Below are 24,991 nucleotides of genomic sequence, written 5' to 3' on the forward strand. Positions count from 1 at the left end.
GCTTTTAAATTGTGTTAGATAATGTCTACATTTAAATAGCCTAAATATTGTTACAGTTCAAACCTGTTAAAAAATAACAAGGTGACGGGGGCAGCAGCCTAAGCAGAGAGGCCCAGACTTCCCTCACATCATAAACTATTAAAAAAAAAATCTGTGTTATCCACTAACCAGGTGAGAATAATGTTATTGTTTTTATCAGTAACCTTTTGTTTCAGCTTGTAATTAAGTGAAGAAGAAGCATAAATAGTGTTGATCAGGTTTATGATTTATTAAATAAGATTGTGGAGTGAGCAGGTCTTGAATATTTCCCTTTGGAAAGGTTTAGCAGAAAAGTCGGTAAACCTTATTTCCTCAAAACAAAAATCTGCATCTGAGTCAGCACCCTAAAAACCTGAATGCGTTTAAAAAATAAACACATCAAATGAGCACGCAATCATACACATCTACACTGAGTCTCTTCATTAGGTGAAAGCTGAACTCTGACTGCAGAACGTAAACAAATTTGAAATGATCATCTAAAAAAGCCTAAAGAAAAAGCTAAATGAACCCATTTCAGAAGGAATGAACTCAAAAACACGTTTACCAAAGTGTTCTTCACTGAGCCGAAGCTTTAGTTGTTTCAGTTTTGTTTTTTTATTTTACAAATTCAAAACCATGATAAAAGTAAAACTGTCCTCAACCTGAATAATCAAAAAAAAAAAAAGTAATTATTCTTTCATTTAAACTTGGTCCCCATTATTGTTTGTACCGCTAACATGAACACGTCTATTTTGGTGAATGTATCAAGAAATAAAAATAAACTTATCTTGGTATTTTGGCTCAAAGAAAGCCTAAATTAGAACAGAATCTGAATTACTTTCTATCTCTAAATGTCAGTTTTCGCTGTAATAATAAATAAAAGTTAATTAATGACAAATACTGAACTGATCAATCTAAATGAGACACAGAGTTTGACCAACACACGGGTTGCAGGGACTCCTGCTAAACCTTGCAGACACTTGCCTCGCTGGTAAAGTAAAACACCAGACGTGCTTTAGAGAAGAGGCGGTTTAGATGAAAATGGGGACAAAATACTCACAATGTGCTAATTATGATCCTGATTCCAGTTAAACAGGATGCAATCAGATAAAACTAAAATGTTTTTACTTGTATTATTTTGAGGACTACCCTCATAATCCAAGTTTTGATAGATAAAAACAAGAACTAATGATGTATATAGAGCCCAGTTTGAATCAGAATACCAATTTTCTCAGTCATGGTCTTGTGTGCTTCTGTAATTATATTTATTTCTCAGACATTAAGGCTGTAATTTACATTGATGTTAAAATGCTTCATGCTGTGGCTCTAATGAATGTTTCACAAAGTAAAAACAAAAAAAAACTGAAAAAGAAACAACAGGAGAGATTATTTCTGAACATAAAGGTGAACAAACGCAGAGTTGCATCTAAAATGTCGGAACATGAGGCGAGTCAGATGAGGATGGACACGCAGAGGCAATAACAGTAAAGCAAACAGGCTACTGGCTCTGCTCCGCTGCCTCGCGCCTCCCTGGTGATACATGCGAGAGATAACAGCTTAATTTCAGCCTCAGCACTTTTACTGCACTGTCCAAGGCATTCACTGCATCGATGTATCAATGTACCGCCATGCTAGTCACTCTCCACTGCGACAACTCACAATTTTTCTATGATGGAGGCTTTCAGAGAGGTGCCACGATTTGGCTCACACACAAGCCGCCCTCCTCTGATGGCTTTGGTCTTGGGAGACTCTGCTGGCAGTTTGTTTCTCGGAGAACAGGTCACAGGTCAGACTTTTGATTGAATCCCCCACACTGTGACGAGTGCGGGGAGGGGTGGAATACTTCTTGATTTTTGCTGCAGAAGCATCTCCCTCTGCAAAACATTTCCTCCTTTACTTTGAGAAGCAGGTGCTGGAGCGACCAACACCTGCAGACATCAAAAAAACACACTCAAATGCAAAGCTCATGTCCATAAAAAAATCACTTTTGTGCCTAATGAGCAACTTCAAAATAATTAATCACTCACCTTTAACTAAAACAATGAGTACTGTAACCCAGAAACGCAAAACAAGTCAATTATTTTCAATTCCACATCAAAAATGGTGTTAAGGAGAGTTTTCTGATTGGTTAATAAACACCCAGTGCAAAAAATAATAATAATGTTGGTTTATGGGGCCTTGCTGGTGAGGTCCACGACTCGCAGCTCCTCACAGCCACAAGAGAGCCAGCATGACTCTGCAGAGTCAGGTCTTAAATCACATGTATCATAAACACATGTTTCTGCAAGAATTAATCGCCAAAACTGTTTATGGTGTAAGCTGCAGCTTTGTGCTCGCTGTTTGAAGCAAATCTATTCCCTGAGCAAATAACGGAGGGTAAAAACAAAAATGTGCTAAAACAGATTACATTCATTGCAAATCCTCGGTATGTGTTGGCGCATTGTTATGCAGCCGGTGCATCCAGAGACTATGCAGGAAGCTGGCTGGGATTTCCTCACAAAGCCCGAATCTGTGGAGCACTGACCCCGAGTGGCAGCGGTGACGAGGCGAACATGCCACACGGGTATTAACGCCGCCGCGAAGAAGGCCGGACGGCGGCGTCCGGGGGTGCCGGGGCCACGGATGAATGTGGGCTCCGGAGGAGAGCCGGCTTGTTGGGGGCGTCCTGGTGAGAAAGCGACCACGTCACACATCGCTCCCCATCTGCAGGGGTCCACAAAGGGCAGCGTTTAAAAGGGCAAACATGAATTGAATAAAGAGCATGCTTCCTGGTGCATTTCTCCTTCCTCCCAATGAAAAACGAAATAAATATTTGCTTACAGCAGCTGAATTGTGAAGATGAGATTCCACAGAGCTGCTTTTTAAACACAGGGATGCCTTTTTTCACATGACAGGAATTGACACGTTTCAGCTCTCCCTGTGCTCGCCGTCCGCTGTTGTGACAGCAGATCTTCTCACTCAAGCGCCTTCACATGAGTGATGATCTCCCGGTGTAAAAATAACACGGTTATCCCACACCTGCACGTGGAGGAGAGCCGCAGCAGCTCTCCTGTTATCCATACGGGACGGAAAAATTAAATGTGCTTTTTATCATGTGTCATCAACGCTCCTCATGCCTCCCCCTTCCTCCAACATTTCATTCATATCCATGTTGAACCCCCCCCCCCCCCCCCCCCCAACCAAACCCCATCAAAAAATATTGGCGAGTGTTGTAATGACGTGCCGAGTATCAGCGCCTTACATGGCTGGAGGCTGGGAGCAGTCCCGGGCCTGATATTTCAGCTTTATCATATTTTAGTTTTATTTGAGGACGGTGGCAGCACCGCGCCTCCAGTCAACCATAATTGAAATGAGGGAAGGAAGATGTAGAGGCTGTGTGCCCCACTCCTTGTAATCAAACCCTTAGTCCTGTGAGCTTCACCATTTTTCAAAGTGAAATATCCTCCCAATCTTTATAGTAATACACAGCGGGCCCTCCCCACGCCTTAGCCTGTGGGTAATTAGGCATGAGGAAGTGGAGTTTTTACATACAGAAGCCATACATTAGGAATGTTGAGGCTCCAAACTGGGCCTCCGATGCTCCAAGTCCACTGGAAGCATTCAATTAACTTCATGATCGCATATATAACAACACAAGGCTGCTCTGTGGCTAATTTATTATTCCTGTTGTAACCACAGTGACATCAGCATTCATCGAGCAGAGCTATCTGTTTCCCCCCTTCGCTGTGTGGGTTGTATGTAAGACCCATGTGTCGGCAGCCGAAAAGAGAAAAAGTGGAGCCAGGGGGTGGAGGGGGACTGATGGAGAAGTTGATGTATGATCCCTGGTGGCTGAGCCTGTTTGAAGCATGGAAGTGGGCAGGTGATTCGGAGGCGCCGGCTCTTTAAACAGCGTAATGAGCCAGAGAGGACACCACCCCCCTCTTCCAAAGCCCCCCTCGCTTCCTCTTCCATGTCCCTCCCCCCTCTCACTTACCCCTCATATCACCAACGCGACCAAACTTGGAAATGTGGCTGACAGGTGTTCTGATGGGTCTGGTTGCCTTACAACAACAAAGAGTTAATCCAACTAACCAAAGCTGCAAAGTGGTGAAGCCGCAGAGATAATTATCAGTGACTGAAGTTAAACTGCATGACGTTAAGTAGGACGCAAACTCACATCTGTCATCATCTCTGCAGCCTGTCAGCCTCTGTGTGCCTGGTGTTGCCCTACACTTCACCATTTGCTCCGCCTCTTCTACAGACTTAGAACCAAAACTGCAATGGAACGACTTTCAGACCAAGCAGAATCGGCTATCAGCTGGAGGTGGTTAATTTGGGTATTTTAGACATCATCAAATCAGTCAAATACATAAAAACCGCTCTCTCTCTCTCTCTCTCTCTCTCTCTCTCTCTCTCTCTCTCTCTCTCTCTCTCTCTCTCTCTCTCTCTCTCTCTCGTTTAACATTCGTTGTGAGGACTGTCATTGACTTCCATTCATTTTAATGACTGCATTGTGCCTCACCCTAACTCTAACCATCCAAATGTCCTCACTTTGCAACAAATTTTCTCAGTTTGCAGGTAAATAACTTGTTTTGGTCCTCACTTTGATGTATAGACCAACACACACACACACACACACACACACACACACACACACACACACACACACACACACACACACACACACACACACACACACACACACACACACACACACACACACACACACTTATGGAATTCTGAAAACGTTTGATTGTGTTTTTAAAACTCAGCCATTTTATTTCTTTTCCTGAAGGTTCGTTCTGTTAAAATAAAGATGGATATTTTTTACCTGGTAAAATGATAACACCTGTTTTTCATCATGTTTGCACATACCAACCTCTGTATATTTTATATCTCTTATTTTATTGTTTACTTTATTCATTTGTTAAATATGTATGTACGCATTATACACACACTCACATGCACACACGTAGAAAAATAAAAAATAAAATGCTTAGCACACACATTTAGGAATGTATATACCTTAAATACAATATATATTATTACTTAGATCAACCATTTTTATATTTAGCTTGTTTTTACGTTATTGTATTTTGCACAACTGTTGCTGTGAAGCTCGCACACAAGAATTTCACTCGCATGTACTGTACCAGTGTACCTGCACATGTGACGTGACAATAAAAGCGATTTGATTTGATTTGATGTTCATGTTCAACTCTATGAATCACGCGTGTGTACCGATGAACCTCCAGGAGTGTGAAATATAGGTATATTCTTTTCTCTAGGAGTAAAAATTAGCTCTATTGTACTATACTAATATACTAATTTTACAAACGTCTGACGCAAACACTGCTGATTTGTGAGATTGGTAGAATTAAGTTAAATAAATGCAGAGCTGCATCATTTTTGGACATTTTCAGAAGAGTTACAGTTTATTAGAGAACAGAAAAATGTTTGATTTATCTGGAATACATGCAAGAGGGTTACAGACTTTTAAAAGGCGCTCAGTAACCAAAACCAAAAATGAACATAAACAACCTGCATGTGCATCTAAACCTTGAAATGTGCAGGATCTCCTCTGACTCTCTGTGTAATGCATCTTTGACGATCCCAATCCATTACATTGCTGTACTAATCAAAAGCAAGCCTTAATTTAGGTGGATCAGGGTCAACTTTAATGTGATTATTGTCTCAGAGGAGTTTTGCATATTTATTAATATAATGCTATTGATCCAAGCTGTCCAGCTCTCTCATTCTACTGCAGTCTCGTTACTCCGCTCTTCATGGTGCTGCCGCTGCACCAGCATCCACTCTGATGACACTCCAACAGGTCTGAGCACACGTGTCACGCCATGAAGTATGACAACATGAAAGTCTGTATGGAGGTAAATGTGTTTACATATAAAAAAGATGACAGTCCAATGCTGCTCCTCTTGTACAATTTACAGTGTGTCTGTTATTTATTTATTTATTTATTTTGCGGCTCTGAACAGAACAGCAACTGCAGCTCGAGGAGGAAACAAAGACGAGGGGGCACATGGAGGAGAAAGATGGGCTACAAGTCGTCTATGCAGCATTTCATTGCTGCTGATAATATATAAATGCATGCACACATGGATGCTGCTCGTAAATGAATAAACACATACATCAATTTCAAAATCCAACACATTTGAATTTCAAATGTAGCTGCGCCCCCCCCCCCCCCCCCCCCTCTTTTTTACGATATGTCTCATTTCTCTTGCGGAGATATAAAAAAGAGAGGGCTGAGAGGAAAAATTAGAGGGGTGGGAGAACAAATGCTGTATGGAATTTGAGATTATGTATTTGGTTTGTGTGTTTCCCTCTGGTTTAAATAAAACGTGTGGGGGCCGCGTAGCCGGGGGCTTGTTGTCGCCGACACTTTCAGTGCTTCTAGACTTCTCTCTTCCCCCTTTTCAACGACAGTCCTGAATTGAGAAGCGGGGTGGAACGGGTTGTGGGCTTCTGGCGGAGGGTGAATTAAATAGTCACTCTCCCTCCCATTTCTCTCTCTCTCCCTCTCTCGCACTTTCTCTTTTTTTTCCAGTGGCGTTTAAAATCAATTCATTCAGTGGACTGCTGACACAGCCCGGCCCAGAGAGCCCAGGATTTATGGCTCCCTCTAATGGGCATGCTCTGAACCAAAGCCCTGCCGTCAGCACAATCCTGCCAGCCACCCGTCCGCCCCGCTCCCTCACTCCATCTACCTTTTAAAGACGCAGGCATCTTTCCTTTTTTCTCCTCCCCCCACCCCCCCTTTCCTTCCTCATCACCCCTGTGCTGGCAACAGAGGGGCCTGGAAAACCATCAGGACTGAACAACGTGAAGCACTTACCAGAGCAACATTAATCCTCCTTTTCACACCTCTCTGGGTTAAAAGCTTCCTTTTTGTGTTGTTGTGGAGATTAATATCTCATTAGCTTATTTAATGGTATTAAAAAGCATTGTTTAGATCAAGTGTAAATCTTTCTGCAGTATTTACACAAGAAACAAGCTTTTTGTGCTACTTTTGCATTTGTCTTAACTGTTAAAATACAGATTGTGTTTTTGTAAAATGAACAAGAATGAATGAATGAAGGAAATTTTGTGTTTTGCTCATCAGTCATTTTGATGTGAGTTAATTTGTTTATTGTTAGAGGCAGGGCCAGATTAACACTTTGTTGTACCCTGGGCAACAATATTCAAGGGCCCCATCATCACGACCCACGGATCACCATAATATGATCACATACAGAACATTTTACTGTAATATGCAGTAAATATACTCAATACTTGAATGCCTGACATCACGTAACCCGCTCAGGGTAACCTTTGACCCACCTCGTGTGGACTGACCAATGAGGAGAGGGTCTTAACTTGAGGCCCTCTCTTCATTGGTCAGTCTGACTCTCAACTGATGTTCAGTCATAGGCAGCGAAGCGTCTCTGTGCAGCGCTAAAGCCCAGGTGGACAGTTTGTTTAATATAGGGTGATCATATTTCCATTTCCAAACAAGAGGACAGGGGATCTGTGCATTTTGCCTTGGCCCCCAAAATGTCTTGAAACAGCCCTGGGTGTGTGACTGCGTGCTGAAGGTGATCTGAACTGTATCAGATGTATAATTATTACACGTGTGTAACTTATTGCTTTATACAGGTAAAAATGTGTATTAAAATTTTTGTTTTGTTTTTATTTAACTATTTTCCTGTCCTGTCTGTCTCTCATCTTCCTGCATCTCCTCTTAATTCTCCAGAAAATCTGTTGCCTGGATTCTTACTTTTTCACCTCATCAGTTACTTCTGAGCAGATCAAAGGGATCTCCTGACAGCAAAGCAGAGCGCGTTTCGATGCTGCGTGAGTGAGGTGAAATCACCGCAGCACAGGTGATGAGCTCCGCAGTAGCAGAGCGCTCCAGACACAAATAAGACAGAAAGTAGAGAACATGTGCGGACATGAACGATCGTGTGTTAATTATAGTTTTTGGGTTGCGCCACTTTGAGAATGGACCGTGCGCTGGAAGCAGCAGCCTGGAGCGCTGCGCAACAATGCGCTGTGCCGCTCTCTGTGTTCTCTGCTCAAAAGAGTCCATGAATGATGTAATATAGGTAGAAAACTTGTTTCCGGCTGCCCTGGATGTGTAGGATATCCAGCTCCCCCATAATTTGATCCCTGCTCCTGCAAAAGCCGGACATTTTCATCAATACAAGCACCCCCAGTCCGGACACCCCGGACAGAGAGTTAAAAGTGGACATGTCCGGGGAAGACAGGATGGACGGTCACCATAGTCCTCATAAAGCGGGAGATTACAGATACAGTATTTTGCTCATGTCCTTACTGCCCTGGGCCCTTTAGAGTTCGTGGGCCCTGGGCAATTGCCCAGTTGCCCATATGGTTAATCCAGCCTTGGTTAGAGGAAACTCAGTCCTACAGGTTTTAGTTGTTTTCAATTAAATTCAGTTCAATTCAATTCAAAAATACTTTATTAATCCCAGAGGGAAACTGATTACTGTAGTAGCTCAGAATAATAATAATAATCGAGTCATCAAAGAGTTGTTGAATATTACAACGGCTGTTGGCAGGAAGGATCTCCAGTAGCGGTCAGTGTTGCAGCCAAACTGAAGAAGCCTCTGACTGAAGACACTCTTCCGTTGTCGGACAGTCTTGTGAGGAGAATGCTCAGGGTTGTCCATCATTTTCTTGATTCTCTGGAGAATCCTTCTTTGCATTATCTCCTCCAGCGGTTCCGAAACTGCCGAAACTCTGGCTGAGTCCTTGAAAGGGCTTGGAGTTCCTCCATCTTGTTCCTGCTCTGAGCAACTGATTCAGTAGTTAAATAATTTCTTTAGTATTTCCTAAAGTCCTGCAGAAGGGTGTTAATTGTGCATTGATTCAAATCAAGCTCATGAAACAGCCTCTGAGATATGCAGGGTGGTGACCCTCTAGGGCTAGAGCCTTACAACAAGGGGTTTTATGTCTGCTCGTAGTTCTTCCTCCAGCAAGTTTCACCATTTTTCTAAATAATTTTGTTAAAAAAACGAACCCTGAATAGATTTTTCCTGCTGTCACTTTCCTTGTTGCTTGCAATCAGCAACTTTGCCAGTAGATGGCACTAAATTCTAGACGGTACCTTCTCTAAAAAACCATAAATTCAAATAAAATATTTAATTGTTTTTATGTTCAGCTTTAGCTCACTTACACGTCTGTCAGTCTTTAATCAAAAATTGCAGTAGAGCTAATGCTGAATGGTAGCTAATTCCAGTAGAACCGTTAGCATTAGCAGCAGACTGCAGTTTTCTGGAGCTGGATCCAAATAAACCAAAACAAATACTCCTTTCATTTTCATTTTACTGGACATTTCAGTGTGTTTGTTTTAAATCTCTGTAGATCGAATGTGTTTCTCTGAGGAGGATTATTTCCTTCTTTTTTCTACAGAAGCCGCAGACAATATAACTTTTAATCAGAATATGGAAGCTTCACCTCAGTCAGGATGAGTTTCTAATCTGATTTTTGTAGAAGAGCTGTAAACATTTTAACAGCATTTTATTGATCTTTTCAACAGGAGAACCTAACCTTGTATAAACTCAGTCTGCTTCTGTCTGGGTGGAACTTTTTTTTTCTCCTTCAGAAGATGACGACAAACCTGACTTTAGATGTCCTGTCTTCATCATTTTCATGTATTTATACAAGCCGACACGTATCCGTGGTTCTGTCCGATAAAAAGAACCAAAGGCAGTGTAGAGCCTATGAGGACGATTTGAATGCTGTTTCTTTCTAACAACTACTGCTTTTATGCTTCATTTCACCATTTTCTTTACACACAGAACAACACATGAATAAACAACAATATTAGATCATTAGTTGTTATTGTTGATTCTTTCTATAGACCCCTTGGCGTGTGACGTCACACACTCTAGATCCTTCCCCCAGCTTCTGGCTGCGGGAAGGCCCTCCCCCTGTTGACCACCATTGCTGTTATCTTTCATTTGTCAATAAATTTAGCTAAATTGAATTAAAATAAAATCTATTAGCTTGGCTGGCACATGCAGTGCTGTAGGCTGCACTAGTAGGCTAAAGAAGAACAGTAACATAACATTTTACCTGTTTTCAGCTGATAAAATTCACAGAAGGCAGATTAACAGCCATGTGGACAAAGCAGGCAGCACTGTCAGGGTCATGTTCTTTGATTTCTCCAGTGCATTTAACACAATCCAGCCTGATGTACTTTGCCAGAAACTCCAGAAGACACAGGTGGGGACCTCAACTATCGCCTGGATTAAAGACTACCTGACAAACAGACCACAGTTTGTGAGGCTGAAGAATTGCACATCAAACCAGGCGATCACTAACACTGGAGCACCACAGTGGACTGTACTCTCACCATTCCTTTTCACCCTGTACACCTCAGACTTCCAGTACAAATCAGAGACCTGTCATCTACAGAAATACTCAGATGACTCTGCAGTTGTCGGGTGTTTCAGAGATGGACAGGAAGCTGAGTACAGAGAGCTGGTGGAGCGCTTTGTGACATGGTGTGGAAACAAACATCTGACCTTGAACGTGAACAAAACAAAGGAAATGATTTTAGACTTCAGAAGAAACAGGGTGGAGTCAAACACTGTTTCCATCATGGGAAAAGAAGTGGAGGTGGTTGAGGAATACAAATACCTTGGAGTTCACCTGGACAACAGACTGGACTGGAGAAAGAACAGTGAAGCCGTTTACAAGAAGGGACACAGCAGACTGCACTTCTTGAGGACGCTTAGGTCCTTCAATGTCTGTAGCAAGATGCTGCAGATCTTCTACAAGTCTGTTGTTGAGAGTGTAATCTCTTCAGCTATCGTCTGTTGGGGTAGCAGCATCAGAAGCAGGGTCCTGAAAAGGCTCAACAGCCTAATAAAAAAGGCTGGTTCTGTTCTGGGGACGACTGTGGAACCACTGGAGGAGATACTGCAAAGAAGGATTCTCCAGAGAATCAAGAAAATGATGGACAACCCTGAGCATTCTCTTCACAAGACTGTCCGACAACGGAAGAGTGTCTTGGTCAGGTATGTCAAATTTATAAAAGTTATTCATGTAAGTATTTATAAACTGTTTGTCCATCCTGAGATCTTCTCAGCCTGTTGCTTGTGTCGTGTTTCTGTTTACGTGACTCATCAGAATAAGATAACCTGTTCCTCTCCAAAGACGAATGATGTTACAGCCATCCTTCAACTTTAAGCCATTCAATGCTGAAGAGATCCGGTTACAATTTTATTGCTACAGCCGTGCAAAGTCCAGGCATGTTAATCAGATTATTGTAGATATCCCTGTACTAGCTGCCAGTTCTGATGACTGTTGTCCGCACAACTCATTACCTATTTCAAATGGATCTGGAAGCTTAATGCTAAACACCGCTAGCTTTGAGATGTAACACCTGCACCAAGATGTGTTAGGTGATGTAAAATAGTAACAGCCACACCCCTAGGTTTGATTTTTGCAGCTTGTATAAATACAGCCCTGGATAATGGCTGGAGGTGGTGTTTTTGCCCTCCAGCGTTGTGTGGATGTGCGCGATTACACAGATTTAAACAATAACATTCAAGGAGTCTATAGAGGTGTTAGAGCAAAATCTGCCATGGGCCACAATCTGAAAATTACTGTAAATATCTCTATCCCACCAAACCACCTGATGTTTAAGACCAGCAGTGGGGCTGCAACCCCAACGTTGTGACTCCGTGTTTCTAAAGTGACCTTGCCCCAACTCTCTGATGATGATCTAAAGGCATGTGCAGAAGCTTAATTGCTGCTAAAGAGATTAGTAAACCAATGGAGCAGTGGTATTAAAGCAGAGAAACACCCAAAACTTTCAGGGTAGTGGCCTCAAACAAGCAGAGTTCAGTCAGGAGAAAAGTTCTTTTTCAACTACTTGTGTTTCTGGGTAAGTGAAGGCCACGTGAACAGAATTTCTAAACAAGAGTAAAATAATTCACCCACTTGTTTTTAATCTGTTTGAATTTTTTAGATTTTTCTGTGTGTGTGTGTGTGTGTGTGTGTGCGTGCGCACGTGCGTGTGGGCGTGTACGCGTGTGGGCGTGTGTGTGTGTGTGTGCATGTGGGCACGTGTGTGTGCGTGTGGGCACGTGTGTGTGTGCGTGTGTGTGTGTGTGTGTGTGTGTGTGTGTGTGTACGTGTGTGGGCATGTGTGTGTGTGTGTGTGTGTGTGTGTGTGTGCATTTCTGTGTGTGTGTACACGCGCGTGTGTGTGTGTGTGTGTGTGTGTGTGTGTGTGTGTGTGTGTGTGTGTGCGAGCGTGGATCATACATGGTTCTCATGTCAGTATCCAAAACAATTGATAGCACAAGGTGGGTAAAGGGGGGTTGAACAGTCTCCTCTGACCCAGCCAGCATAAAGAAATAAATATAGAAAGGATCATGACCTGAATCACAATGACAGCATGAAGTGACTCCAGCGCAACACTTGATTTGAGTGAGTTAGCGAGTCTCTCTGAGTGCGCTTCTCTATTGTATTTATATCGGCTGCAGTGTGTGTGAACACAAAATGCTTCAATACACTTGACCCTGTTATATCCTCAGGCAACCCGGCAATTTGCAGACAAATACAGACCTTTACTACAGCCCCAGAGCCCCCAACTTACATCCTTCTTGCTTTAAGACGAGCAACTTGCTTCATGATTCAAAGCGATTGTGGCCTTGTTCTCTGGCCTATTTGTTTAATAAGCTCTGCTACATCAGTGGGCCTTTTAAGTGAACACACTCCCCTGCAGCAACGGCAAAAGATCAATACCCACACCTGTAAAAGAAGGGGAAAAAGGAATACGGCCAAGGATTTTCCCCTACCGTGGAATGAGAGGCGAGGTAATCAGCAAGAGTTGTAGCGTAAGAGAAGAAATCCAAAACAGGAAGCAGCTTTTATGCAGTGACCTGTAGGGAGGGCTACAGGTCTGCTGTGAAATATTCAGCACCGATTAGCCCTGCGCAGAGCTGCTCAGATTTTCCGATCCGTATGCAAATAGGATATTATAAACAGGAAAAAAGGCAAGGCAAGAGTCGTTGAGGGTAAATGAATTCATTATGATCCTCACCTCATCTGCTCGCTGATGGAAGATGTCTCGTGTAATCGCTGATGGGGGAAGCCTTCTACTGTACTCGTGGTGCTAAGATGTAGGACTAACTCTGGGCCAAATAATAACCCCCCACCCCCCCCACCCCCACCCCCACATGAACAAAGTCCATGGAAGAGGGTAAAATGTGATATTGTGCTTGAGGAAAGTAATTATCGTTTAGTGAGTGCGTGAGCTGTGTTTGACAAGGCTTAGAAACGCTTCCTTTCCATTTTTCTTATTACATCGTGATTATATAAACATTCCTAACCAGTGGCCACTGCAGCAGCAAATTACTGCAAATCAGCCCCATATTGCCAGTTTTTGAGCTGAGGCAAATGAACAAGCTCTACACTTCTAGTGTTTATTCCATTAATCAGCCAAATGCTGCACCTGTTGAGAATGTAAACAGCCGAAGAAATTTGATTAAACTCTTACATCAAAACCACTGAGGAGCGTTGTCTTTTTCCTTCCTTTGGTTGTTCATCCTTTTGTTTTCTACGCAGCCTTAAGTTTGATCCCTCTGCCTACACTCACCGCAGTCTCAATGGGCGGTAGCGGGGGAGACATAACACCCACCAGCTACACACGGGGGTCACGGGAGGTCCGTCGTTATCAAGCCACAGCGGTGATCACGGCAATAATATGGAACTATAACCGAGCAATTAGACTAATGGAAATCATCCCTATTTCTTCTGGTATGCTGCAGCGAGACACGCCACATACCCCGCGGGCCCCACCCCCGGAGACGACGCTGGAGATGCAAAGTGGAGAGGAGGTAATGGCGGAGGCCCATTGATCCTCGTCGCCACCTGCTATATGGCTCCGCGGAGGATGGGCGGGGTGGCAGAGGGCCTCATCTTGGGAGAGATCACGCCGACACCCCGGCTCTCAGACATATGGATAAGAGTCTTTTTCCAGTCTCGCGCTACTTAACCAGCACACATTAGCACAATATGACCGGATAGGGGAGAGTAAGGCGTGCATACATGCAGACTTTATCACAGCAAGAGTGCCTCGAGTCTGAGAAGGCGTGAAGCCGTTAACTCAGAGTCTGGAGCCTTTGGCTTCACGGAGGAGGCCAGGTGAGAAAATGGACGACTCAAATGCTGAAAGCGGGCGGGTGTCAAAAGCATCACAGGGCTGAGTCTTTAAAACCACAACGACTTGTTCACAAGGCAAGAGTGAAGATCTAAAGTTTCAGCAGAGTCTCACTGAGCACTTCACTGGATTCACCTTTTCTAATGTTTATTGTGTAAATATCTAATCTTCCAATCACACAATATCCAGTCAGTGCATTAAAGGAACCAAGACGTGGTCAAGATACTTATGAAGGACTTTGAATGAGGTGCGATGGTCGGTACCAGCTGGGTCCGAGTATTTCTGAAACAGAAGATCTACTGGGAGTTTAACCCGCAGCTGCCTCCTGTGTTACAGACGATAAGCAAAAAGAGAAAATGTGCAGGGAGCACAAGTTGTGTAAGTAGCCACTGGGTCCCACCAAGATCTCTGAACGACAACACTCGCTCCTAATGGACTCCAGCAGCAGAAGACCACTCAGGTGTCACTCCAGTCAGCTAAGGACAGGAAACCGAAGCTAGAGTTCACACAGGGTCACCAGATGACTGAGACTGGAAAATGGTTCCTGGTTGGATGAGTTTTGATTTCAGAACTTGGTGTCTCCAACATGGAAGAATGGACCCATCCTGCCTTGGTTTAATGGTTTAGGCTGGTGGTGGTGGTGTAATGGTCTGGGAGAGATGTTCTTGCCCCTCTTTGGATCCCTTAGTACCACCTCAGCCTGGTTTAAACAACACAGCCTACCTGAGTGTTGTTGCTGATCCCTTTATGACCACAGTGGACCCATCTTCTGATGGCTACCTTCAGCAATGTAATGCACCATGTCACAGAGCTCAGATCATCCCTAACCGGTTTCTAGACCATGACAACATATATCCAACAGTGTTTGGGATGTGGTGAACAAGATATTTACATCTTAGATGTAGTGTTGTGAAAATGTCACAATATTATGGACCAGAACCTCTGAGAAACATTTCCAGCATCTTACTGAATCTATGAAATTAAGAATTAAATCAATTCTGAATGAAAAATGAGCTCAAACTCCATAGCATCACATTGTACCTAAAAAAGTGACCAGTGAGTGTAAATAATTTAAAAAATAATTATAATATTTTTGGTTTTGTTTACCGTGATGTCTCCTCTTCGCCTGTGTGAGGGAAAACCCGTTCAACTCAGATTGTCTCGAATGTAAAGAACACGCAGGATGCACCGCCGGTGCCTACGCAGCTGAACACCACAACAGTTTAGGCACTTCCTGTGTTTACTCTGCAGCTGAAGTCTGAGACAATATGAGTCATGAAAAATTCATGTTCCTTTGGAATCTCACGCCACTTTCTCAGACGTAGCTTTTTGTTCTTTTGCAGGAATTTTGCAGCGCTGGCAAGGCCGACGGAATAATACACGACTTCATTATGAGGTTCCACCTCGTGGCCGTGCATGGCTTGAGCAGGGTCCTCTTCCGTGCACGTTCACATCATTTCAGCAACAAAACCTGAGGAACGAGTTCCCTAACTGTAAAGGAACAGATCCCTGAGTGTTTGTGTGGAGGACTTCAGCCACACTTAGAGGATGTGGCTGATCATCAGAGCAACATTGTCCCCATCCTCCTCACAGTGATCGCGAGGCAGGGTCAGATCAGTGACGTTTTTATGCTTACACACACATTAACAGCTCTAAATGTTGTGAAAAGCATCAAAGTCATATGAAAAAAAGAAAAAAAAGCTTTTTTGGTTTGTTTTTGGGAATCAAGCAGCGTTGCTGAAATGTTTGAGACAATAGTCAATTTCTCGACTAAAAGGTTTCCCTTAAAGAACAGATGCAATTTTAAGTACAATCTCGTCCTAATAGTTATAAGCTCATCGTCTGTGCTTAAAGAGAAACTATTTCCTTGTAGCTAAAACCAATTCCAAAAGTACAATTTCACCAAATGGTTTACACAAGGCATCTGTGCTCCCATCATGTGCAATAATGATGCCAGTTTGATTTTGTCTCAAATGTCTCATTTTTATCCTGAAACGTCAACTTTTCTCCTGACATTTCCACTATAGTTTTCATTTGCTTTTTTGTTTCAGTGTGCTTCACAGTCGCTGATCGTATCTGATCTCATATGCAGTAGATACAGTAAATATATGCACACGCTTGTATTAGCTGTCAGTGGTCTCAAGTGCCATCCTGATGTCTGAATGGAAAACCCAAAACTCATAAGTGAAACTCGTGTTACAGCTCAGACTCAAAGAAACACATGAGGCTCAGCTGACTTGTACGTGTCAGGTGGAGAGACATGAGTGACTTGGGGTGTCTGCGGTCACTGACCTGCCCAGCTGGGGGTCTCCATATACGGGTGAAGCCGGTCGGCCTGGAGCTGGGTCACTCGACTCGCTGCTGCTGCCGCAGGTGCTGACGAACCCTGCAAACACAGAAAAGGTTGTGTTAAAGAAAATAAATACCTGCAGCAGACAGACAGCAAGTGTGGGTAAACTCTTTTATAAAGCAAACTTTTCACTTCTCTTGCACTTCTAATATGTGCTCATTTGCAGGACTAAAAAGGAATATTCAAGTTTCATTATGAGAGAGTGCTCAAATGGAAACCATGCTGGATCCTTCATAACCTCAAAGGAAACAGGAAGGTTATCTTGGATTATGTTAACACAAATCTGAATATGATGAACTCTAAATCACGTTGTTTTGTTGAATTTTTACATCTGTTTTTGTGCGTTTGAAAACATTTTGAGCAGGAAGTTGTGCTCTGTGACTAAAGAAGTTTTTGTGTACTAACTACCGATGGAAGAAGAAACTCTTTCTTCATAAAAAACAAAAACAAAACATCTTTTAGGACTGTTTGAGCTCCTTAGACTGTTTTAATGTTACAAGCATGAACCAGCCAACTCACAAACTAACCACCAGACATATTTTCCATAAACTGTTTTAAAACAGGAAAATGATGAAACCAACACTGCAGAAACTATAAATGCAGCTCTTTAGACCCTTCTTCTCTTTTGCTTCTCAGTAATTCAGCGTTTATTAAAACTTGTGATGTTAGACTGTTTCACTTGAGGTAAGAAAGAAAGTTCTTTCATTCACTATAAAAACACCTTTCTGCTTTAGAACAGAACACAATAAAATAAATAACTGCAGGTGAATGAGACTGCTGGAAATATTTTTATTCAGTCTATCTTGCCACTGAATGGAAAACATGAGAATAAAATATTAAAGAGGAAATAAATGCATTAATTGCTTTATAGTAAGTTGTTGATGTCAGACGGATGACCCAAAGACCACAGCCCAGGACCAAATGTTGTTCAGCTAATCCCGTACGCATGGCAACACGCGGACAGTAATGTGATTTTTTGATAATAATTAGACAAGGTTCAGCCTTCTGTCATCATACAGTATAATTCAGTAAGATTTTGAATGAACACAACGAAATTCAATGCAAAAAAAAACCCAAAGCATAGCATAGCATAGTTTATTTATATAGCACATTTAAAATGCAGCATGGGAGCTGCCCAAAGTGCTGCACAGGCTAAAACAAAACACACCCATTACAAGGAGCTAAAACAAAGGATAAAAATCTCAATTCAAAGCAGGTAAAACATAATGAATACTAAGAACACAATAAAACACTAAAACGAGTCACTGTCTAAAAGCCAAAGTGTAAAAGTGGATCTTCAAACGAGATTTAAAAACCGCCAGAGATGGAGCCTGCCGAACTCCAATGGGCAATGAGTTCCTTAGCTTTGGGGCAGCAAGGACAAATGCTTGATCCCCCGCAATTTGAGTCTCATCCGCGGCGTGTGCAGCAGCAAAAGGTCAGCTGACCTCAACGAGCGGGTGGGCACATATGGAGTGAGAAGGGCAGAGAGGTAGGAAGGTGCCAGGTCATTGAGTGCTTTAAAAACAAAAGTCAGTAACTTAAACTGCACTCTGAAAATGACAGGGAGCCAGTGAAGATCTTCCAGGACAGGGGTAATGTGGCTACGTCGGTGTGTACCCGTCAAGAACCTGGCAGCAGCGTTCTGAACAACCTGCAGCCGATTCAGGGCAGAGTCCGGAACACCAATGAGGAGGGCGTTTGCATAGTCCAGGCGAGAGGTAATGAATGCATGAATGACTGACTCCAAATGCCTCCGTTTCAGGATTCGTCTGAGGTGAGTAAGGCGGCGAAGCTGATAAAAACAAGACCTCACTACAGAGTTTATATGTGGGGCCATTGTGAGTCCAGCATCCAGCTTGACCCCGAGACTCGTCACACACTGTTTGGGGTTAAGGGTTAAAAGGTCACAAACAGGATGAGAGCCAGAGGAATTGTTCTAGAACAACGACTAAGACAAATGATTCGCCCCAAAACAAGATTATTTAAAGGACTTTACGGAGTTTTGAATTTTTATGCTCGTGATTGCCCCCTCAGGCCAAAAGGCAGCTTCAATAGGAGGCTCGTGCACGAGGCGTGCATGCTGTACGTGCACACTCCTTAACGAAAATAACAGCTGAGACAGTCCCTTGTGTGTGTGTGTGTGCGTGCGTGCGTGCGTGCGTGCGTGTGTGTGTGTGTGTGTGTGTGTGTGGCCCGGAGGACAGAGGACAGGAGAACATGCAGCTAATTAATTAAATAATTTGGTTCTGTACCTTTCTCTTCAGCACAGCCGACAAAGGTTTATGATGGGTCAGTCCTCCTGCATGCTCAGATCATTCCCTTCCCTTGCTTGAAAAATTGTTCCAAAATGAAAGTTGAACCCACATCTTTTTTATCTGTGAATTCAATGCCGTTCGGAGAGTCTCAAATAAAAATTGGGGCATCTTACTGTAAAAAAAATATACCATTAATGTAAAAAAGAAACTAAATAAACTATGTTCACACCCAGAATCGCACCCAGGTCGTCTGCTCGAAAGCCCAACGTCTTACTAGACGAGCTAAAGCACCAGTGACGTCTTTTGTATCTGTAACATTTATATTCTTGATGACATCTGAAACAACGTTCAAAGAACAATTCGGAGGGCTATGCCTGAGCGTGAACGCGCATGAAGCAGCCTGCTCGACCTGACACACTTCCACAAATGACCTTTATTCAGTCGGTCAGTTTTAATTGGTTTATATTGAAAAATATTATATTGAGAAAGAATGAACACCCCTGCATACTTTGGGTTCATTTAAATAAGAAAGGCATGATCCAAGCCATGTCCCAGATTAAATCAATAGCTAAATTACCCAACAGAGTGCACAGTTTTAACAGGTTTAAAGGCAGTTTTCCTTGCTTTTAGCACTCCCTAGTGTCTGTTATTATTTCTCTGTGGGCAAACTGATTATGAAATGTATCTCCTCGCTGTGCGTCTGTCTTTTAAACACTTCTATCCAAACATTTCCCCAGCCTTCATTAGTGTCTACAGGAGTAATTCATCACTAAATCAAGCATATCAGCTGTGTTTATGATCTAAAACAGTGCAGTGCCACGTATGTCAGCTCATTTTTTAAGTCCAACAGGTGGTGGCCCGCCAGTCTGAAGTTGCAAATGCGGCATTCTGGCCACAGAGGGCAGTAGGCATCTAAGTGACAGCCCATTAACCTTGTAAAGGGTCGTTTTAACACTTACTGGCTCATGATTTAAAAATATGAAAAAGTTGCAAAGTTTGGATTTAAAAACATCAGAAATACTTACATCTGACTACATAAAGTACATAATCTCTCATACTTTACATTTCCGTTAGATCCCTCCCCAGCCTCAGCAGCAGAACTGATCATTTATGCCAGCCTAGAGAGTTAATCAACATAATTTGAAGCTGCCAGTAAACGAGAATGCAACCCAGTTCACGATAAACTCCAAGCTGGGAGGGAAAGAGCAAAAAGGGATTTGTCTTTAGTACATCATGTGTACTGCAGCTAAGCTATTAGTGTAACGTTCCACCTTATGCTACATCGACCCATTTTTTGAGCCTGTTTTAGCGTTACCATGGGTTAGAATCAGATGTTTCTGAGCAGGAACATGATAAAAACATGCTGCCTCAGTGGCCCTCGTTAGCGTATGTGCGGTTTGAGGCGTGGCTTTCAGCACCTTCCCTGAAGGGCGAAGGATCTGGGGCGACCTCGCACTACTGACCCTAGCCTTAAACTCTTCTGTCATTAGCTAACCACTCACTATTAGCTTAATCACTAATAACTGCTTTAACAATTAGAAGTTCAGTTAGAATTGTTGTTTTAAACATGACTAGCATGAAACACGATCACTCTTAGAAGCAAAAAATCACTAGGGAACCTGAAATCCCAGATGAAATCCACAATAGTTGTTTTTAAAGGGCTGATGTGTTTTATGCATTTATTGAAGTAATTGAAATAATCTACATTGCATATGAATGGGCCCCAAATGATTTATGCATAAACGGTTAAACATTTAAAGGAGACACAAACATAGCAATACCTTTTAAACTATTTTATATATTTTGTAAAAGGACTCCTGAGGAAACAACTCGCTAACAGACTTTTCATTTACGGGTACGACGGACCACAGATTTAACGTCAAACTGCTCTACAACGATGCAGTATTGATTCAGTTGCACCATGCATGTACGCACCCATGAATCTGTGTGATACTGCTCATCTTCACAAGGTGGAAATTAGAGTAAATGAGATGAATGCAACCACAAGGACATGCACACTGACAGATTTGAACTTTGATGGGTCTGAAGACCCACAGACAATGACTAAAGCTTTTTTTTTCATTATTAATGATGGCATAGAAAAATAAAGAAGACACCAGGGTGGATTGAGAGTGAAGCCCAGGATTTATGGAGTCTATAAACAACTTTTCAGCTTTTCATTTTGAGGCACAAATCCAGCTGGTGAAAAGACTCAGTGGGGTTTTTCAGGACGTTGTCTAAAGGGAAGATCTATCTCCCACAGAAAACAACACCAGACCACTAATTTTATACCGCACTGCTTATCAATGCTGCCGTTCACGGTGGAGCAGCTGTTTTTCTATTTCTGATTTCACAGTTATCAAAAACTATCATTTCGTCTCCAGTGCAGACCTTTAGCTTACAACATTTGTAACGACAATAACTTGGTATCGGTGCTGGATCAGCAGTGTTTGTATTTTATCTTGGGCGCAGACGTGAATGCCAGCTCCACAGCTCTTATAGAAAGCGCATATATCAGAGTGTTGGAGCATGTTTTTGCCTCAGTGTGTGACTGTTCCCATAAAGCCAGAGCTTTTCTGCTGACTGCTGTATCTTCGCAGGCCTCAGGTTGGCTGTTGCCCAGCAGCCCAGCCGGTGAACCACAGAGAGAACGCATTGATTTCATCCCAGCAGAAATCCCTTTTCCCGGTTCCCGCCTCCCCACCCTGCCCAGCACCTGATTAAGCATTCGCGGGGAGCCATGCCAACACAACTTGTCATTTATCAAAAGTAATTAAAAGCAATTTCTTTTCTCTTGTTGATTGGGAATTGACTAATTGTTGAGTCGGTGAAAACGAGGGAATAAATAAAACGGAGAAGGATGAATTTTACGTATACTCGGAGGAAAACACAAATGCTGTAAAACCAGGGCCAGACATCTGGCTCTGTGATTTTCCTCTACATGATTATGACTGCAAAGATGAAACAGTTGTTGAGTGCATTCTGATCTACCGCCCATAGGCAGTAAATAATGTATTAGAAACAGCATATTGACTAGCTGGCTTAAAAGGGTATTTTCACTTCATGTTGTGTGAACACAAGGGTGGGAGGAAAGTACAAACACCGCTTGGTTACGTGTTAGTAGAAAGTATTAATGATAACACAAAAACATGCAGCTCCCTCTCTTGCGCCAGGTTATTTGAGCCGGTAAATACCAACATGTGAGTCTGAGAGGAGAACAAGAAAGAAGGTACGGAGGAGTGAGCGAGGGAAGCCATCCTACAGCGGAGGTTACGGCATCCACGTCTATCCAATGAAACCAAGCTATACCATCTCAACATTATCGGTAACAACCTCCGAATGCACCATTACCTTCTGCGAGGGCAGAATGAAATGTCAGAATTGATTCAAGAGGGGAGGGTTGAGATAAAAGTGGGCAACCGAGTTGGCCACTTTGTTTCAGTGGCCCCTGATTTGGCATCCCCGGATCATTAGCAGACAGCAAAAAGAGAACTGGAGGAACATGAAGGAGGTATGGGCGGCTGTCCCGTGTGTCTCTTGTGACAACACACACACACACACACACACACACACACACACACACACCAAGGATTCACAAGAAAATGCCAGAGGAATTGTTTAAATTTCCGTCTACATGGAACAGATCCCTGGCTATCCTGTGAGTGGGTGAAAAAAAAAGATCCTGTGCTTTCTCGACAATTTCAATCGCTGCTTCGATGAGGTGTTATGGATATCCCTTTAAAGGCTGCAGATGGACAGGCTGTACTATCAGTGCCAGGGAATACAGAAATAATTGGGCAACAGTGGAAGAAGCCTGCACGCTGACACGGTTCCCAATATCTAATTGAACCTCTTATTCTCCTGCCTTTTGTTTACATTCCCATTCATCATGAAAAAACTCACTTATGCTCTCTAACGTGTATGGTTATTAATGTTCTAATTATGATTTTCCCCTCCAATCTTTCGCCTTGCTATTTGGGTGATGTATGTTTGAACAACACGGCGAGTCCCCCTGGAAATGAATGCAATAGCACACCTTCTCCTGGGAGCCATCTGATGGAGAGGGAAAGCTTGTCACCGTTTGTCTATACAAGGGGATTTATGCCAGCTCAGTGAGCGTGTGCGATTATCTACCGTCTCTGCTCGACACGCATCTTACAGCTTTTTACCGGCAGCAAAAGAGATGCCGTTTCTGGAACTGAGGGGAGAAACCTCCAAAATGTCCCAAAAATCTAAATAAAAAGGCATTTAGCCACGGTCGGCTCTTCTTGGGAGAGGCTATAGGTGCGATAACTTCACAAGTGTGAGATAATGTCAATGCGAGCCTTGAGGAGCTCCTGCAGAGAGGCTGAGAGGGTCCTGTACCGCCTCGAGCAGCGAGTGTTCTTCAAGGCTTTTCCTCACAGCACTTTCACAAGAGGACAAACTAGGTATAAGGAACATCTGCGTTGGCAGCGCACCCCGCAGCCGCACAAAGAAAAGAAGATAATGAATAAAAAAGATTTTTAAAAAGGGGGCAGAAACTTGGGTGACAGTGAAGAAGCGGAAGGCGTCATAAAGTGCGGAAAATAAGCTCTCACTTTCAAACGTTTACGGCAGCTCAAATATCTGATGATACCTCTCATAGCTTTTAATCTTTAATGTGAAAAATTAATCATCCCATTCATTATTTTAATAGCTGTCATTTTTCTCTCCCCAAAGTGATGATTTATAACCATTAAGCCCTGTGTAGGCTTGTGTGAGAGGGATTTATCGTAATGTTTGCACCAGGTAGCCTCCAACCATATTTCATTACTCTGACAAGCCATTAAAATGCCCTGGTGATTAAACAACAGCTCTGAGGTCAGCGTGTAAAGCTGTTTCTTTACCCATGCTGGAGCGCAGCAGCACGGCCAGGGACCGCTAGCCTAGCAAAGCCCTTCTCCCCCGGTTCCCTCCAGACTGGCAATCGCAGTTATAGATCTCTATCTGTTGTTGTGTGCGAAGGCGACAGGGGCAGAAGAGAATAATGTACATGCACAGAGGCTGCGATAAAATAAAGAAAGGAGCTATTATGCCTGTTTTCCTTTGTGGTTTGAGACTGTGATAACTGTGCACTTACAGGAAAAACTCTGCTCTCACATCCTCTCATGTCCATCCATCTGTGGCGCTCGCTGTGCTGCTGCAGCCGTTTCTGAGGAGCCTCCAGTTGCACTCCTCTCCAGCACTGATATTTCAATTATTGGATTTCTACTGATCCCAACATCACAGGCGGAACATACACAACACTTCGTCTTCCTGACAAATCTACACAGGACACTAATAAGATGTTGCCCTGCAGGGTCGAGGTCCCGTTAACGGGGCCCTCTACTGCAGCAACATAGCCTTAAGCATCATTTTAAGCTGCTATTAGACTTAAACTAAATCAATTCTACTTTAAGTATTATCCTTGGCTAACACTTTAATTGCATCTTTCATAGCTTTTGAAAGAGAAAAGCCGCTGCACTCAAGGACTTTCGTATACCTATTTGAATAGCAACATATTATTTTCAGCATGAAATAAACATAAAGAATATTCTTGTTGGAAAAGTTTAACTTCATTGGGAGTGACAGCTCCACGGTGCAGCGAGGGAAATGTTTACCCCAAAAAAGGAATTTTTAAAAGATGCCTACTGAGGCATCAGCAGCTAAATTAAACTCGATGATTTTGCTAGGGTTAGCGTGATTTATGTCCAAAGTTTAGCTGTAAATGGCCGTCCATGTTTGAAAAGAAGAACACATGAAAGTAAAAGTTTGTTTTCCCTCCAGCGTGGTGCAGACAATTCTCCTTACTTCCATCTTTTCCACAGCCAACTCTTTTTTTCTTTACTTCAGAGTTTATTACTGCTTTAAAGAGACTTGAAGCTGATTAGATTATTGCTAATTTGATTAGATCTAAGACCTAAGAGTTTAATACCACTTAATCTTTTCCAAGATTGGCAGGTTGTGTTTCTTTGGGATGCAGAGAAACTGATCTTAGAGGACACGGAGGTTAGAGACGAAAAGGCTAGAAGGCTTAAAACGTTCAAACGGTAAAGGCAACTTTTGTTTTATTTATTCATTTATTGCAGATTTACCTTCTATGTTGGTGACAAAATGGAGTCATTAAAACAAGGCTATTGCAGGGCAAGCTTCAGTTCAGTGTTGTCTCACTTTATGGGTGCA

The 24,991-nt window shown here is 42.8% G+C and overlaps 1 protein-coding gene across 2 annotated transcripts in view; it reads right to left on the reverse strand.

Moving 5' to 3' along the window:
- Nucleotides 1–24,991, reverse strand: part of rbfox3a (RNA binding fox-1 homolog 3a) — a 400,829-nt gene that overhangs the window by 242,842 nt on the left and 132,996 nt on the right. For both annotated transcript variants that reach the window (XM_054741306.2, XM_054741305.2), the window contains exon 2: nucleotides 16,493–16,586. In XM_054741306.2, the coding sequence (XP_054597281.1) occupies nucleotides 16,493–16,514 (22 nt within the window). In that variant the 5' untranslated portion in view covers nucleotides 16,515–16,586. The remainder of the gene's footprint in view (nucleotides 1–16,492; nucleotides 16,587–24,991) is intronic.

This window comes from Nothobranchius furzeri, chromosome 5 (assembly GCF_043380555.1).
Source record: "Nothobranchius furzeri strain GRZ-AD chromosome 5, NfurGRZ-RIMD1, whole genome shotgun sequence".
Lineage (NCBI taxonomy): Eukaryota > Metazoa > Chordata > Actinopteri > Cyprinodontiformes > Nothobranchiidae > Nothobranchius > Nothobranchius furzeri.